At 38.5% G+C, this 17,345-nt stretch overlaps 1 protein-coding gene across 2 annotated transcripts in view; it reads left to right on the top strand.

Moving 5' to 3' along the window:
- The window catches only part of ITGA8 (integrin subunit alpha 8), a 107,491-nt gene that overhangs the window by 506 nt on the left and 89,640 nt on the right, over nucleotides 1-17,345 (top strand). For both annotated transcript variants that reach the window (XM_065831106.2, XM_065831105.2), the window contains exons 2-6: nucleotides 59-183; nucleotides 11,722-11,822; nucleotides 14,277-14,400; nucleotides 16,200-16,261; nucleotides 17,253-17,298. In XM_065831106.2, coding sequence (XP_065687178.1) covers nucleotides 59-183; nucleotides 11,722-11,822; nucleotides 14,277-14,400; nucleotides 16,200-16,261; nucleotides 17,253-17,298 — 458 coding nt within the window. The remainder of the gene's footprint in view (nucleotides 1-58; nucleotides 184-11,721; nucleotides 11,823-14,276; nucleotides 14,401-16,199; nucleotides 16,262-17,252; nucleotides 17,299-17,345) is intronic.

The raw sequence follows: 17,345 nt of genomic DNA, 5'->3' as shown, positions 1-17,345 counted from the left end.
CCGCCCGTCGGTCCGGATCGCCTCCGCCGCCCCGGTGACTCCCGGTTGTGTTTCGCAGGGTCAGTGTCCTGGTGGGAGCTCCCAAAGCCAACACCACGCAGCCGGACATCGTGGAAGGAGGAGCGGTGTACTACTGCGCCTGGCCCGCCGCCCGCTGCAGGCAGATTCCCTTTGACAACACCAGTGAGTAAATGGCAACGTGTGTCCAGGACGGGGCAGGGCTCGGATCCCCCTTGGCACAACAGTGGGCTGTGTCACTTTGATCCGAGTCTCTGCAGTTCGCCGGAGGAATCCCGCTCCTGGGGGTCTGTACCCATGGGCACTCGCAGGGAAGGGTTTAATGATCCCCGGAGAAAACCCGGGAGTGTGACCTCCAGGATCTGTGTGTAGTTCATCTTAATAAGTGCCTTTCCTATGCTTTAATTAAGGTGTTTGTGGCAGATTCCTCATTTTGAAAACACTTATTTTTTTTCTCTGAATCCTGGAAATCAGATTGCTAGTCTTTACTGTTATTTTCAGCAAGGGATTTTCCGTCTCTTCAGACGGATGAATTACCTCATGTGACATGCTTATTTAATTCTTTTCAGAAAGCAGGAATTTTATTTGAGAATACTGGAAGCTAGATGCAAACTGATTTAGGCACAATGTGGGTAGATTACATCCACTTCCAAAATCCCAACACAGATGTTTCTTATTTAATTAGAGAGAACACACGTTTTAAGCAATTCAGGCTGTTTATGTTTTCTGTTGTCTCTTTTTGGGTCTTGAAAATAATTTAAACCTAGTGTTTGCAGAGACTTTATTTAGGCAGACTTTGACAGTTTAATCATTAAGCAAAAGTTATGATTCTTTAGGTTATATTTAATCTTAACATTTGTGGGTTTTTTATATACAAACACAATACAATTCAGTTGTGGTGGGTTGGGTTTTTTTTGTTTTTGTGGGGTTTTGGGGGTGTTTTCGTGTTTGTTTTGGTGGTTTGGGTTTTTTGGGGTTTTGTTTTGTGTTTTGTTGTTGTTGTTTTCTGAGAACACAAAATGGAAGAGCTTACTTAAATGTAGCAAGTCAGCAGTGCAGTTCTTTACCCCTTCCAGCTCCAGCCACCCACACATCCTATTATTATGTTTGTATCTAGGAGCTCTGCTCAGGATGACTCTCCCATCACTCTGGGCATTCTTCAAAACAGAGTAAGAAGTAGCTCCTATATGCATATGTGTATGAGGCTACTTGGGCATGTAATATGATGTACAGCGTACAGTTATATATAAATGTGAATGTACAGACATACCATGTATACAATATTCTGTAACAGAAATGGAATATATTGTTTATACAAATTAATTTCAAGTTTGAATAGAAAACTTACAGAGCAAATGAAAAATAGAACACATTTTAAAGGGGTATTACGAAAAATGAATGAAAACCTAGTGATGAAACCTAGGACATCTGGCTTCCCTCAGGGGAACTCCAGAAAAGTTGACTGAAGAGAGACTCAGGACAACTCCATACTCTTGTCAGAGATGCCTTTTTGCAGATACTGTGTTTCAAATAAAGGTACAAACAGAGACTGATGAGTAAGTTTATCAACAAGGCTTTGGTCTGCACCACCCAACTATTCAGCTTGGAAACTCCAGTGTGGTTCAGTCTGCCTGGGACAGTTGTTTGTGTCCCCTGGGTAGATGCGTGACTTGTAGACAGCTGAAGTTAAGCCAGATAGAGCACACTGTGTACATATAAATGCACTGGTCTTGGAGCAGGGACTCCAGTATAGGCAGGTTTAGCAATGTTATCATTAGCTGTCTAATTCTGATACTGAGGACAGTAAAGGTGCCATTTCACACAATTCAGCAATGACCAGCTGCCCTCATAGACAGGAACCCTGAGGAGGTTTGCATAACTTGTACCAACAGCCATTCCTGTCACCAGCAACATGAGGGCCATCTCAATCCACTTTAAGTGACTCCCTTGGCTGAGGTATGGATGTGTATTTCATGTCAGTTTTTTCTCTCCAAAATAGGCTACTTAGAGGAGTGAGTTTTCCACCTTTTCCAGTATTCCACCAAACACAGCAGTCCATGTGAGCTATAGTCTAGATGATATTATTTCAAATAGTCTGTTACACACAGTTCCTTTTGAAGCCTTTAGCCGTTGTATCCCTAATGGGATGTGGATAGATAATTGTGAGGAGTATTTTCACTTTATGTCTCTTTCTTGTACAGATACCTTGTACTCACTATGCCTTCTCCCTAAAACATAACTCAGAAATGCTGTTATTCTCATTTTATATTTATATTCTTATTTTTTATATTTATTCTGATAAACAGAAAAAAGTCAGTTGTCAAAGATCATACAGGAATTGGTGATGGTACTGGAAACTGACTTGAGATTTTTTCTTCTTACTCCAGTGCCTGAAGGACAAGATTATTCTTTCTCCCAACACAAAAACACCCAGTAATTGTTAGACTGGTAATTCATCTCTAGTGCTTTAATTTTAAAGAGTAATGCTTCGTGCCTCACAGGAGATCTGTGAAAGTCTTGGAAAACTTTGGGAGTGTTTTCTGAAACAAACCAGAGAAACTACAGAGGCTGCTTCAGAGCTGGAAGATTTAATTTTGATGCATTTTCATACAAAGCTTCCTTCTTTAAGTAATTTTTTTCTTGACTCTAACCAGATAATATAATTTCTTTCGGTTATATTCACTAAGCACAATTAAAAAAAAAAAAAAAAAACACAAAACAAACCAACCAAAGAAACAAAAAAAAAAGCCAAACAAAACAACAAAAAACCTGCTGAATAATTGAAAACATTCTTAATTAAGATCAGAAGTAAAAATGTAGTGGAAATAGAAAGAAAGGGAGAGTAAAATACAGCAATTAAAAGGCAGTGTGACACAACAAATAGAGAAAGAATTTACTAGATCAGTCTTTTTCAGCCACAGGAGTTTAATAGAGGACTTCTAAATAATTTGTAGAAGAACAGATTCACATATATGGTATCTGAAGCTAGATATGCAAAACTGTGGAAGGTCACAGAAACTGAAATTTCCACTATAACGTAAACATTCAAGAAAACAACAAATCCAAGTGGCTGAAAACCGCTGGCTTAAATTACCTGTGAGCATAAGGGCTCTTGTCTTCTGTTTCTTAGGGCTGGGTGCACCAGTGAAGCTCAGGTATGTTGCATTCAATGCAAGTTATATTCTGCCATTGAGGAGAGAACATACAGTGTACTTGGATGTTATCTGGACTTTTACTGCCACAAATAAGTGTGTAAGTGGACACTTAATTGATAAGACTCATATGTAACTGTACAGATTATTTCACTGTTTCCACAATAACAGTAAACCTAACTTCAGAGAAGATTTCTTTATTTGCAAATGCTTTGAAGTTATTTGTATTAACTGTTAATATCTTGGTCCTACTAAATGAAAACAGTGAAGACAATGACTAGTATTCTGTGATGGCTTCAGTCAAGATGCTGGACACTTTTAAATGTGACAGTATTACAGGTGTGGAGTTGCTTTTTACTAATTTATAGTTATCCTGTATTTTATGGGTATCAAGATGCTTATTGAGTGAATGCATAGATATACCTTTTCATGGGGCTGTAGAGTATAACAACCTAAAATGGAATAAAATCTCTCTCCACAAGCACTTGAGGCTTGTTAAGAGGCAGTGATGAACAAGAACATGCTTGTGAGTCAGCGAAGGAGGAAAAAAAGAATGTGTTGAATTTGGAAAGTATATATTGCCTTAGATAGAGGGGGTACTTGTTCAGAAAGTGATCTGAGGGAACCAAGTAAGTGCCAGACACTTTAGTGAAAAACTTAGGCTTGCTCAGGTTAATATTATGGCGGTAAGCATGGACACAGGATGGTCTTTGGTCCTGTAAAGGCTATTTTGTTGAAGAGTTTTTGTTTTTCTCTGTGAATAATATATTTCCATTTTTGAAATAACTTAAGTTTTAGTTTATCCTGTGTGCCATGGAGTCCTGAAAGGACAATACAAGTGCTAAGCCTAACTGGACCCAACACCCGGATGCTGGTGTAAGACAACTGCAATGTTCCCCAGTGGATCTGTTCTCCAGAGGTCTGACACTGCAGGTGTTGTACCCAGAGTCACTGGCAAGGTGCAGCTAACCTCCCAGCCACCACACAGGCTCTGACACTCAGGACTAAACTCTATTCTTTGTATCATGTAAGCTTTAATGACTAAAGACAAATCCTTATGATTTCTGAATCTCTCCTTTTTTCTCAGAAACAAAGATCACATGAGGGCATAGGCATTGCATTGGTTACTAACATAACACTTTCCCAGTGAAAGATATGAAAACACTTTAAAAAATGTGTCGTTACTTCTGAGTGCCATATTCTAGCTGCCAAATGCAGTCTGGGTTCCTTACTACTAGCACTGATACTCAAAGCGAAGACTACTCCTGAAGTCATCTCCGTGACACTGTGCAAATGTTAGGATGAGGCTCTTAGGGACATGGTTTATTGCTAAAGTTGGGTTATGGTTGAACTCTATGATCTTAAGGGTCTCTTCCAACCAAAAAGATTCTGTGATTCTATGGATGCCCAAGCTGGTCTGTGTGTTCTGAGCAGCTGCATAAATTGTGTTAATGTGGAAATGTGTGTGGACTAAACTAGTCTCCTTAGGAGATGACTTAGAGTTAACAGAGGTGCAGTAGTATCTGCAGCCCATTCCTAAAAGTCATACTGCCTAGCTGAACTTGTTCTGCAGGCAATTGTCCCAGGTTGTCACTAATTTCTCAGGCCACCTATATCTGTTCTTCACAGTAGCTAATCCAGAGATTTCCAAAGTAATGAGGTGCTTTACTTACAAGCTGGCATCAGTAATTAATCCTATTGGTGAAATATTGTTCCTGACAGGCGGGCAGAGGAGGGAAGTAGGACGAATTTTTGACATGCTGTAGGATATGAGCGGACTCATCCATGAGCAAGTCATGTAACCAGACATTCCCATAAGGGTTGGCCAGTGACAGGGCCTCCAGCCAAGCAGAGGCTTTAGCAGGAACTCTGCATGTTTCCCGCTGCTGATATGGCACTGACTCTGTAGTCCCATGTTTGCAGTTCTTTAAAGCTCCCTAAATCTCTGTGCTGGGGCCAAGACTCTGGGAAGAGTCTGAAAGAAGCTGAAAGCACTGGCCCTAAGAGCACAATTGGTGATTTAACCTGCTTCATTGCAGCAAGGAACTGAGATAAATTACAATGGAAGGGCTTTTAGTATCCCCTTACTCCAGGAGATACGGACTAAGGGGCAGAGACGCTTCTCCCTTGTTTCCCTGCTCTATAAAGTTGTCCTGTTGCATTGCAGTGTGAGGCTGTGATACCCTTTCATAGAGTCATAGAATGGGTTGAGTTAAAAGGGACCTTTAAAGATCACCTCATCCAATCCCTACACTTTTTTTTTAAACCCCTTTGAAACTCAATGAGAGAACATGGGAACAAGTGCTGGCATTATATTAAAGAGCCGTGATCTGTCTTTCCTCTCTTACCTGCACAAAGCTAACTTCTCCTTTACAGTTTCTTCATTGTAAACCTCATTCCATAATGACTATTCCTGCCTTAGCAGTGAGGTAGAATTACCAAGTCCTTGTGTTCAAGCTGGTTGCTCTTCCCTTCAGCTGCCAGGAGAGGTAGCAGGAGAGCAACATGAAGAAAACTTTCTCCCACTTGATTAACTGGGGAATTTCTGAACCACTGAAAGCATGTTGCAGCCAGGAGCAAACTTAAATGCCCCCTGAAGTGCACTGTTGCATTTGAAATCTGGTAAAAAGCTAATAGTTCATATTTCAGAAACTCATTATAATGGTCATTTTTAATTGTGATACTTAACAGACAGCAACAAGTTCTTATGTTTTAAATTAGCTCCAAAAGGCAGAATCTTAGATTCCACTTCCCTTAAGTTTCCAGAACTCACTGGGGTGTTGTCTTTGCTGTTGGTTAACTTTACTACTTCTAGTAAAATAGGTTGTATTTTTCTAAACCAGTTGGAGAAAAATTGAACAGCCTCTGAAGAGGAACAGGGAAGGGGAATGTAGATCAGTTCTGGCCAAACGTGCAGTTGATAAAAAACATGAGCTAATCTGGCCAGCAGTTGAGCTGATTGTAACAGAATCCAGGTACTGTATAAGGAAAGGATATATAGTGGGACTAAAGAGGTTTAGTTACATGAAAAAATCATTAGCTGTGAAGATGGTAAGATTCTAGGGAAAACTTAGAATCCTGTTATAAAAAGAATTTGCATCTCAAGAGAAAATGCTGGGGGAGAACTTTTTTGTACTTTTACATGTTGACACATTTCAGTCCACTATGCCAATAAGATGTTATCTAGAGCCTCATGGTTCACTTGTAGCATTCTGATTTATAATAGACCCTCATGGATTTCTTTGGTAAGTCTCGGCCTTATCTAAAGAAGGAGAAAAAGTACCCTTAGTTATGTTAGTTCAAGCCCTGAGGTCTTAATTTGGTTTTGATCAGAATGTACTTAGGGAAAAATCCTGTTGGGTTTGATGATGTTATTTTTTTTTTTTCTTGATTCATGGAATGAAAGTCCAAATAAAGCTCTCTAGATATGATCTATTAAATTAAAGTAAGTCATATGAATAGCATCTAAAGCACAAAAAAACCCAGAAATTAAATAGATGTTTGCAGAATCAGATAAATCTAAAAATAGAAGCAACTCTTCTTGTCATGCAAGGGCTTTGCATGTCCTTACTCTCTCTAAAATCCTTTTTTTTCCCCAGTGTTGATGTTGAAGGCCATTGCTTGGCTTTGTTCCCCAGATCATGGTACTTAGCTCTGCATTTGTGTTTTGTCTCTCTATTGAGGCTCTAATATCAATGACCCAGTGAACGTTACTGACTTATCTTGCTTAGTAACAACTGGTATGATTGGAAACTTTTATAATAGTGATACTAAAAGTTGCTTTGCCATGATGAGAGGGTTGACAAGACCCCCTTTCTTCTCTCACTTCTAGAATTTGGGACTGTGTATGCCAGGGCAAATCCTTCCCTCTCTCTTCCCTCCTGGGAGGCAGGACCCTAATGATGCAGCGTGGCTCATTTCAAAGTTAAATTAGATTACCCAGAGCCTTGTGTAGCCAAGTTATGAAACTACCCAAAGCCAGAGATGCCACAGCCTCTCTGGGGAATCTGTTCTAGTCCTAAATCATCCTCACTGTGAAGAGCCGTAGCTTTTGCCTTTTGCCTATTTTCCTTTGTCTCTCTCTTCTCTCTACCTGTTGAACAGTGGATGAAGTGCAAATAGATCTTCCTTTACTTTCTCTTGTTTGAACCAAACACCTGCAAGTCTCTTACTGGTGTTTCAAACCTGTACACGGCAGTCCAGGTGTTGTCTCCATGTGAGGGTCCTTGACCTGTATATATTTGTATAAATATAAATTTTTGTTGTTTTTATATGTTCATATTCCAATTTTTTATAAATATGGACAGGTTGAGGTGATCATTCACCTCTACTCTGTGTATATACCGTTATACATAAATATATGAAATATGTATTACATTCTTTATTTTCTATAATTATTTATATGTATAATATTAATGTGCTTAGATACATACACACATACATATATCAAAAGAAGTATTTGAAAGGGATTTGCCACCCTGGGTGTAGTCTGAGTAGGTACAGGTTAGAGGGCGGAGTGTAACTGAGCCTGCTGCAGATGCCTGGTTAAGGGCCATCTGCATTTATACAGCACATACATGCAAACACACATGGAGCAAGTAAAGATAATAATTTTCAAAGGTCTGAAGGGTGAGAACTTACCTGAAAGAGCTGCAGCTGTTTTACATATTTGCTGCTTTGATTAAAATCATTGTTGTCCTGTGTTAATTTTGGTGAAAATATTTTTATTTGCTTTTGTTCATTTGAGTATTTTCAAATTATAATAGATGCTGCATTTTTGTATTTCTAGTTTTCAAGAGCTGAATGAATCACAATGAGCCACTATCAGTGTTTGCAAATACATCTATTTTTGCTTCTTATGCAGATCCTGATTACTACAACAAAGAAGTATTTATGAGAGTAATGTTTGATTCATGCCTGCTAAGCAGTTTAATGTGCTGATTCAGTGACTGAGAGGAGACCAATCCCCATAAAAAGCACCAAATTTGGTGTGCAAATAATGGATTTGCATTAACATTTGCTCCGGGTTCAGGCTTTGATTCCTAAAAATGAATCTCTGCACTGTTGTTCTTAAACAGGTTTGCATTTTACCATCTGATTTCAAATTTTTCCACTTGTCAAGCTACTGCTTTGGCAAATTAAGGGGCCTTTCGCCCTTTTGTAGCCCCTGGGTACTTGAAGTCTAAAAGACTGGGTAAAGGAACACTGATTTTGAGAGTCACGTTTCACCATCTCCAGAGATGCCACTGAAGCTGGATTGTGGGGCAGTACCATGGTACAGGAGTCTTGGACCCTGCAGTAGAAAATTAAATGCTTTTGGGTTGCTGAAATGCAATTTAAGGATGTCTTTGCACCTACTTTTCTACTTCAGAGCGCATCTCTCTGCTCATTGCATATTCCTGGTTGTGTGGGCCTTAATCTGCAACAGCGTCTTAGGCAGTGCAATTATGAGTGACTCCAGGGCTGAGTTTCAGGCCAAATTTGCAAGTCATCCAGACCATTGACCATCTGGAACAGCTCCTGGGCTGGCTCTGAAGGGATCCAGCTGGTACTTGGGTGCTCCCTGGACCACTCTGTGGACAGGCTCAGGCGTTTTGTGCCCAGCCCAGCTGCTACTTTATGTTCTGGCTATCCTAGTGTCATGTATAGTGATATAAGATAGCCTGGACTCCTTCCTAAAAGAGGCCAGGCATTCTCTTCCAGAAGAGAAGATGACATTTGAATGCAACCTGAATTCAAGCCAAGTTTTTGCTGCTCACAGAAATATAGCTTAGCCTGTGGGTAAGGTACAGCGTAGATATAGCCTATGGACCTCTGATCCCCATAAATAACACATGGACAGATATTTCCCTGTCATGTAAGGGTGTTGTCAGGATACAGACATGTTATTTTTTTAAATGCTTAGATAACATGATTTTGAAGGAAGCAGCTAAGGCAGAAATAACAACTTTATTTAAAAATAAAACAAAAAACAAACAAACAAATAATGGGATTGGGTTTTATCTGAGTAAATGAATAGTTTTTGTTTGAGTCTAAGCTGCCCAGCCATGGCTACCTAGAGTTGGTAAAAATATACTTTTAAGCCACGGTTCTTCTGACCTCAGATGTTTGCTTTAGGACGAGAAGAACTGTACCCTAGTTCGTGTCCTCAGCTGGAAGTGGATGATGAGCTCAGAAGTGGACATTTACAGTGGCTTCATTCAGTCTGGTCTAATTGAACACAATCAGGGCACAGTAATGACAGTCCAGGTGTATTCAGAGAATTTAATTGTGTATATAGCTTAATTGTGATAAGGTTATAGGGGAAGCAGTAGCTGGTTCACAGCAATCTGAAATACTGAATGCTTGTTAGATAGGAAACTCTACACTGGATTTTAAGGCACAACCTCAGAAACTGGGAATATGACTCCATAGCTCCAGTGATGATCCTAAACAAAGGTGATTAGAGAATTTCTGTGAAAAGAGATTTATCTAGGGGAAAAAGCTGTTTATTAATTTGTGCGTATGTGATATTTTACTACTTATTTTATAATGAAAATCCCATGCCGCTTGTTGAAGGATTCATACTACACCATATGTCACTAAGTGGGGTGGGTGTGTGTAGTTGCAGATTTACTGATAGATTCAGCTATGCTTTTTATAAATGCTGTAAATGATTGTCCTACTTTTAAAATGTAACATCTTGTCAAGTTTTAGTATACTTTGCCAGTAGACAAGTGTGCTGTTTTGATTGGAAATGTAAGCTCTTCTTAAGTTAGAATCCTGGTCATGAGTATCCTCAGAGCCAGGGCAGCATTGGCTGCCGTAAGCTGACCATGGCTGATTTTCAAGCTTCAAAAGCTTTGTTTCTATCAAGACCTCATCTGTGGACATTGATCGTGTTTGGATCTGCTGGAGCATTAAAAAAGGAAAAAGAAACCTTTAAAGTTCGAAAGGGTCTGACTTCACTGGAAAAAATAATAAAAAGTGGTGTTGCCAACAGCAAAGTAGAAGCGAGCAGCTCCTACCATGCAGTGTGTCAAAGTCGCTGTCTCCCACACTCTTGATGTTTGTGCCTAACTTAAATAAAATGTATTTTTAAAAATTAATATTTAAGAAGTTATTTAAAATTTTTATTTCTGAATTTTTAAGATCTAAATATTCCTGAAATTTCTCTCTTATCTCTCTAAGCATGGATTTCCATACTAGCTCCTGTGATTGGTGCTACACAGAAACAAATATTGGTATGAAGAAAGATTTCTCACAGACTTTTCAAACTTCCACAGATTCATTCTCATTCAACTTTCCTTCATGTTTATTAGAAACATACAGAGATAGCGTACCCTTGTTCTCCAGATATCATACATTTTTCTGTCTAATTCAGTTCATATCTGTAACATTTGGGAGGTTACCATGAGCTGAGGTAACTGGCGATCCAACGTCCCAGAAAAGCATTCAGATATCTCCTCTATTCCTGTCAGACAAATCCCAGGAAGTGTTGGCTTTTTAAAGGTGACAATTATACCAGCTGTATTTTTCTTTATTTAGAAACAAAACAAAACAAAACAACAACACAAACAACAACAACTGTGTAAATCCATACAATATAACCTGAGATTAGGTGGGGTTGTTTTGTTTTGTTTTGTTGGGGTTTCTTTGTGTTCCTAGTTAGACAGTATGTGGTTTTATTTTTGCTTAGAGTGAATAAAAAGGATTGATGCTTGTGAAATCTCTTCTGATACGAACCAGAAGCATACATAAGGGAATGCAGATACAAGGGCGAAGGAGTAATGCCCTGCTTATGTATGGATTGAGAAGTTCATTAGGAATGACTGTTAAGGAAAGAACATAGCTCATGAACATATGGGAAATCAGTTTACTTCAGAGAACCCAGGGTGAAAGGAAGGGATGTCTGCTTTTTATTAAAACCTGAAATGCATTATAATTGGCCTGAGTCTTTGCCCAGATGGCTTCTCTTATGCTGACATCTGCAAGAGTGTACGTAAAGCAACATTAAGAAGCTGTCTCTTGTGACAGTGTGTACACATGTAGTTCTGTTAGAAACTAAGTCCTGTGCTATCTGTAGTGTTGGTTGTTGAATAAGCATGCTGAGAAATGTCATTTGTTTGACAAAAACAAATTATGGAACACGCTGTTTTCACATGGAAAGTTTCTACCACCTATGAGAAAAGTTTTTAGGGCTTTTTGCTTATTTTTGTAGATTCTTGTTCAGTCTTCATCACAGAATCCAGGTAAACTCTTCTTTTTTGTGGGGGCAATGCAGGATTTCTTCTTCCAGTCCTTTGTTGTTTGTGGTTTTCTGTTTTGTTTTGGTTTTCTGAAGTTTAAGTGTAATTATTTTGAATTTTCACATGTGGATTTAGGTGAGCTCTTTTCCACTGACCAGGGAAAACCTCGAATGATACCAGAACACTCAGTTCGTATTGAACTGGTAGGACAATGACAGTGGATGCAATGTATTATATCCAATAGTGTGTTCACTTGTATCTGTAATTCACGGGATAATAATTTTAAAAATAAGCTGTCAACATGCTGCTTCTTTCTTTGTCAGACAACAGGAAAATTAAAGTCAATGGCACCAGAGAACCTATTGAGTTTAAGACAAATCAGTGGTTTGGAGCAACAGTCAAAGCTCATAAAGAAAAAGTTGTGGTAAGTCTTATGCATTTGGTATTCATTTGGAGATCATGTTTGTTTTTCTCAAATGTTTATCTTTAATAGTTCTCTATGTGTAGATTATGGTAACAAGTCTATGATGATGCATAAATTATAGAACAGATGATGCATATAACTCAAGAAATGAAAGCAGCCTATAAAATAAAGTTGAACTGACCAAGTAAAGATGATGCCACTGCCAGGTAAAAACAGCAGAATGCCATATCGTTATGGAAGTGAATGGTGTTTTTTTAAAAAACAGATAATGGTATATTTTAGAGATACAAAGTAGCTCTATGCTATAAAATGTTTTGTATTATGAAGCTTTATTTGGAGTGTTAAATGCAGAATGTAATGGAAGACAAGAACCTGTGCTGAAGATCAGTTAGCAGAGAAAGTGCTGATCTCTTGTCACATTTATATTGTTTTGAAAAACTGTGTCATAGTCATGGTAAAAGAGCTGCAAAACAGTCGATAAAAAAACTCCAAATCAAGATTGCTGTCAAAGTGCAATGTCTGTTTTCCAGTTTCACTGAACATTTTACCTGTTTTGATAGAGGACCCCAGCAGGGGCCAAGTACGTTCATTGCTTAGTAAAGTAGTGGTTATGCTACTTATACACAGACATTTTGTATTTACAATTTATGCACTCAGGTTTACATTGAAAATGTTGCTGAAATAATTGTGATAAGAGTAAATAGAATGGCCATTAGTTTGTGTCTTGGGATTTATTTAAAACTTCCAGTTATTACTTAAGTAGTAGTCATAAGGGAAGAAGTATCCAAAGGAAATGCTTTCCTTTATACAGTATGCCTTGTGGTTAACCTAGGGAAGGATTTTGAGATGAAACAGGTAATGAATAAAACATTGACCTCTTCTGTTTCAGAGCTATGAAAGAATTCTAAAAAGTTCTACAAATAGCTGAAGATTTTTCCTTTTGTGTACTCTCCTAAAGGACCGTTCACAAACTGAAATACAATAGCTCTTTACCACCATTTTCTGAATCTTCAAGTGAGCAGAAAACCTCATCATTGACTAATATCCTGTGTCTGTACTGACAAAACTTTCTTTTGCTCCTGGTAACTCTTCTCAGGCTTTCTGAAATAGAGATGTAGCCAACACTTTTCAGGTAAAAACTTGAACAGCAAAACTAGAAAACTGTCTTTTATGCTTTGTAGACTGAAAGGAGAGAAAAAGAAAATATCATCAAGTTGTCAGAAACTTTTTTTTAAACCACAAATGTGATAATCAATATTTATGTTTATATTGAGTTCTTCTTTCAATCCATTTTGCTTGATGTCAAAGGTACCTAAAATCACCTTCACAGGACATATACTCCTCTTTGCTACACTCTGGTTTTCCTCTCTGGTACATTTTAATCTGTAAGGTCTTCTAGGCATGGTAAGAGTCAGTGTTCCTTAAACCAGTGTTCCAGAAGCTCTGACTTTCATGTTAAGTGCTGAGTAGCCCAGTGGTTCATCCAGCTGGAACTGATTGCAGAGCTGAGGCTTATACGGTGATGTGAATGATAACAATGCCTTGCCAGACGTAGACAGGTTTCTGTTTGGAGAAGTAAGACAAGGGAGGACACGAATGGAGGATTTGTTTGTATCTTACAGAGGCAAGGTTGTAGGGAGAGGTAGTGTCCATTCCCAAGCACAGGGGCTCCTGAAGAATGACTTGCATACCTGACAGCTTATCTTTTTAAAAATGTTTCCAATTATTTGAATTGCTTTCAAAAAAATATAATATCTCTCCCTCAACACAACTGGTATATATTTTATCCTTATATTGTCATGTTTGTAACACCACTACTGTAACACAGAAGAGTAAATATTAGTTCACTAACTGAAGTTTATTGAGCAAAATCCTTTTCACTGTGAGCCTGTTGAATGCATTACAACTGTATCATCCCTCCAAAAATTTGAACTGGGGGTTTATAAGAAGGCAGAAAATCTGATTATTGTGATACACAATATGAACAACACCCTGACAAATCTCCTAATAAGTAGAATCAGAGCAGTTCTGTGACAGTCATTATCTTAAGACATCTCAGGACAGGAGTAGGGAGTCTCTACAGCCACATGGATGTGATCTGCATCATCAACTATGATATCAAGCCCTGTGCATTCAGCAGTAACAGAGCAAACTTATTATTTGTGAAACAGGCTTAGGGAGTTATCTGTGACGTGTGCTTAAATATGAGTTGTAGTCCCTGACAGATTTCACCTGCTAAGGGCTGTATGCGAAAGATCAGACTACACTTTTCAGGTTATAATGAAATTATAAGAAGCAGTGGTCCTGCATTTTCTTCTGTCAATACATTATTATCATTACTACATGAATGATACAACACCTGGGAGAATCCTTGTCCACTGTTTGTTAAAAACTACATTTGCCAGACACGTGAGTGTGTAAAAGGTACATGTGATATTGTTTCTGTTTTGATAGGCTTGTGCTCCCTTATATCATTGGAGAACTCTTAAAGATACCCCTGAGAAGGACCCTGTTGGCACCTGCTATGTAGCAATTCAGAACTTCAGTGCCTATGCTGAATATTCACCTTGTCGCAACAGTAAGTATTAATAGGAAAAATCCTGTGTTGGAGGAACTGATATTTTTCTCAGTGTTTTCCTACCTTCAGTCTTCACGTAGTCTTAGTTGTATGAAGAGTACTGTATGGCGTTATTGCATTGGATGAGGGTTTAAAGAAAAATCAACATTAAATTATATGCCTGCAGTTGGATGCTTTATTATATAATTGAAAGAGAAGTTAATTATTTAAATGGCTTTAAAATGTAGCAAACAGATCTAGGTAAGAGCCAGACAACATTTTAAACTGGCATTTGGTCTGTGGCAGTTTCTGCACTCACAGATCAGAGAACTGTTCTTTCAGTTGCTTTTCTAAAGGTATTGTGTGTAAGACAGCAAATGTGATGGGCTTACTTGTCCCTTCCAGGTGAAACTCTCACAGCAAAGCTGTGGTGCTGTTCAGTTTAGCTGAGACGGTTAGTAGTTTTAAGCTGTATGTGCTTGCCATAACACAAGAATTCTGAATATAGTTCCACATCATACCCCTTGTAACAAGACCCTCCTGTTGCAGCTGGCATTCTTGCCATGTGCACATGGGCTAATTTCAAAACACACCTTTTAAATGTTCCTCTACCACGAGCTGTACTCCCACATTTGAGTTTCTAATGGATTATTTTGCCAAGAAAGTAACAAGCATTTTACAGAAAAAGTAGACACTTCACATAATTGAAATATCTCTTTCCTGTGGAGATCTAGAGATAGAATCATATCACATAACTGGATTTTCCTGACATCTGACAGATGTCTCATAGTACAGCCCAGTAATACTTTCCATGATCTGCCAGAAAATCTGCACACCTAAAGCAACGTGAGATATTTGCCTGTACATTCAGTGTTACTTTGTGGTTTTCCTTTTCTCACATTGTAGTATAGTTCTAAACTGAGTTGTGCTAAGTCTTTCTTTTAAACTCTAATCCTTGTCCCTGGATGTATAGGCAGAGAAAGAAGCTGAATCTGTAAGGCATGGTGACAATAAGATCTACTTCGTGTACTTCTGATGTCTCACTGGGGCTTTGCCAAAGGCTTATGCCAGTTTAAGAGAGTTCAAGTGGCTATTCCTGCTCTCTGTTTCCTGATCCTGCAGACTTCCAGCAGTCCAGCACTCATAGGAAATCCCTAAAATGCATATCAGCCTACTATGTACAATTAAATAAGGATTTGGAGAGTAGAAATAAAAAAGTACAAAAGCAGGAAGGAGGTTTTTGCATGTATAAATGTGCATCCAAAATTATATTACACTTCAGTCCTCATTGAGCAGATGTATCTCCATTAAAGGGCTGGCCGATGCGAAGGACATGTGCCCCTTTCCCTTGCCGTAGTACAGATGACCAGGATGTTGTTTGAACATTGACCCATGGTGACCCATGCACTATTGTCAACATTTTTTGAGAATGCTTTGGTAAACACTTATTTTCATGTTTCTGGCAGAGCAGACTTTGGTGGCCATTCTAGGATTTCTTGTTAAGTTGTTCACTTTTGTATCTCCACTTTTGTATTCAAACTGAATTCCTGGTAATTGTTGCAAACGTCCCTCCTTGGCCATGAGAGCAGATGACCCAAGTAACTGGTCCTGTTTTTCAAAATCTTCACGAGGGGGCTGCATGTTCAGGGTCCTGTAGAAAGTCTTGACTTGTTCTGCCTCTTCTAAAAGTGAAAGCACATCTTTTCACATATTTTGGTAATTTTCCATTTACAGCCTTACAGTTCCAGAGGTGTGTGAGCTGTCTTCCACATGCCATGCACTGTGAAATCAATAAAATACTTATACCTTCATAATTGCAGGCAATGCAGATCCTGAGGGACAAGGCTTTTGTCAAGCAGGTTTCAGCTTAGATTTTTACAAGGTGAGATTCTGTTTCTGAAGTACTTCAATCAAATGTAATTTTGATATATCCCTGTTTAAACATCATCTCAGTGATCAAGTTTGTTCCCATGCTGTCACATATGGAAAGTTTCATGATGTTGTTGCAAGTCCTTTCTTCCTTTGCAAACTTCAAACTTTTTGGTTTCACTGATAAAAGAAATACTGCAGTCAGCACCAGTTTATCTATCTCTTTGCAGTCCAATGTGACTTTGCTCGGTCTGTCTTCACAGATAATTAGGCAAAAAATTGTGCGTGTTTCTGTCTCAGTGTGCCCCGCTTATGATGCTTTCCAGAGACCTGACTTTCAGGAAATAATGGGCAAGCACCAGCTAGTTTTTAAAGTTAAAATAGCTTATATAAGGATGTTTTTAGAGGCAGACTTGTCATTGGGTATAAGAACATTCTCTTGTGGAGGTGGAAGCGGCAGTGTTTAAGGGAAAGTTGTTCTTATATGTGAAGAAGATCCAGAAGCAATATTGTGGACCAAAGAGTAAACTTTTCAACTATTGTTATTACCTCTGCCTTTAGTACAGCACCAGGACATCACACAACTTTGATCATTGCTGTTGTTCTGGAGCTACATTGTTATTCACATAATTAATAGCTGAGGAGTAAAGACCTCATTGTTGGGTAGACAAAAGTATTTTTCTCTATAAAACAGTACTATTGCTTCGCTGAATTTGAAGACCCTCTTTTATGCTTTGTTTTGTTATAAATAATCAGCAATTTTTTAGTATACTACATTAGTGCTAAAAAAAAATTGTCCAAGTAAGATGCATAAGGTGATCTTAACTTTATTTAACTCTGGATTTTCGTGCACATCCACGCACCTACACCCTTTCCTTGAACAGGGCTATTCTCCTTTATCATGATTCTGATATTCTTTTAGTCATTTAAATTGTTTTTCCCATGCATGCTAATTTTGTTGTGTTCTTTTGTTGTGTAATTTTGTTCAATTCTGCTTTTTGTAGAATGGAGACCTGATAGTAGGCGGGCCTGGTAGTTTTTATTGGCAAGGTATGTTCATCTGGCTGATTAACTTGATCTAAGATGTGAAACGGAAA

This window comes from Patagioenas fasciata, chromosome 2, assembly GCF_037038585.1.
Source record: "Patagioenas fasciata isolate bPatFas1 chromosome 2, bPatFas1.hap1, whole genome shotgun sequence".
Taxonomy (NCBI): domain Eukaryota; kingdom Metazoa; phylum Chordata; class Aves; order Columbiformes; family Columbidae; genus Patagioenas; species Patagioenas fasciata.
Note: the sequence above shows the minus strand (reverse complement) of the source record. Positions and strands in the feature narration are given on the sequence as shown.